Source organism: Echinops telfairi, unplaced genomic scaffold, assembly GCF_000313985.2.
Source record: "Echinops telfairi isolate 266 unplaced genomic scaffold, ASM31398v2 ScPeMD7_2291;HRSCAF=2852, whole genome shotgun sequence".
NCBI classification, from domain to species: Eukaryota; Metazoa; Chordata; class Mammalia; order Afrosoricida; family Tenrecidae; genus Echinops; species Echinops telfairi.
In genome coordinates, this window is record NW_022106189.1 from 42,961,424 (window position 1) to 42,962,635 (window position 1,212).

The 1,212-nt window shown below is 58.1% G+C and overlaps 1 protein-coding gene across 1 annotated transcript in view; it reads left to right on the plus strand.

Moving 5' to 3' along the window:
• PLCG2 (phospholipase C gamma 2) overlaps window positions 1–1,212 on the plus strand; it is a 126,284-nt gene that overhangs the window by 52,749 nt on the left and 72,323 nt on the right. Inside the window, exon 3 of the mRNA XM_004704774.2 lies at window positions 736–829. Within this exon, the coding sequence (XP_004704831.1) occupies window positions 736–829 (94 nt within the window). The remainder of the gene's footprint in view (window positions 1–735; window positions 830–1,212) is intronic.

A 1,212-nucleotide genomic window follows, 5' to 3' on the forward strand; every position in this document is an offset into this window, starting at 1 on the left:
CTGGTGTGAGGGCTGGGTTGTGCAGAGAAACAAATCCAGGGACACTCATCTATGGATAAGAAAGAGCTTTATATCAAGAAGTAATTACAGATGAAGAAGGCATCCCAGCCCAGTCCAACTGAAGTCCATAAGCCCGATCGTATTCCGTCAGTCCCTCTTTAGAGTCACGCAGCCACGTGCAGTGGTGCAGAATGCAGGAAGATCACACGCCGGTGGGTGCAGAGTCCTGTGGATCCAAGGTCAATGGATTCCAGCAGCTCTCAGGCTCCGCGGCAGAGCCCCACCAAGCAGGAAGGCACAGGGGTAGAGAGAGAGGGAGGTTCCTCGGGTCCTACTTATAAGACGGCCACACCCTTACAGAGGCGCCGTGACCCGATAGGCAGGTTGGATTTTACTCCTGTACTTTCATACACCTTCGAGTTGACCTCAAACACCTAACTACCACACCTGACAGTCTGCCTCTGAACCTTCTGCCACCGTCAACTGGAGGCACCCAGGTGGGCTTGGCCACGTGCGGGGGTCCCATGAGTCTGGGTCAACAGGACACTCACGGGTGGCTGTTTGAGAGCTGTGAAGGCAGGGCCCTCGCAGGGGTCCTCCTCACCAAGGAGAGACCAGCAAGGGCTTCCCTCATGCTCCCGGCTGCCGGAGGCTGGGGTCGGCCAGGACACGGCCCTGGAAGCCGAATCTGGCTCCAGGGTTAACCCAGCCTCCCTGTTTTCCTTCCCTCTCCAGCGGATTCCAAGGAGGATGCTGCCAAGTGGCTCTCTGGCTTGAGGATCCTGCACCGAGAGGTCCTGAATGCCTCCACGCCCACAATTATCGAGAGGTACTCAGCCCTGGCCCCTGTCTGTGGGTGTACTCGCCACCGGCAGCCACTCTGCCCCTTCAGCAGCTCAAGTGATGGGCCGGGGGCATGCTGTCCCCTGTCCCGTATACAGTCAGTGCTCAGGCCTGCCTGGGGACTCTGCGTTCTCAGCTAGGAGCCTCTGTGCTCAGACCAAGCCTCGCCCCTTGGGATGAGCCCCATGGGCAAACCAGTGGGCGGGTGGGGGAGGTAGACTCCGTGTGGAGGTGAGGGTGGGGGTGGGTGAGTGGGAGAAGTGAGGGCTTCCTCCTTCACAGCGGAGTCAGGGTAGTCAGATGTGGAGGTCTGGGTTTTCCTACTGGTCACTCTTTCCTTTTATAAATCTTTTTATTGGGTATTAGGGG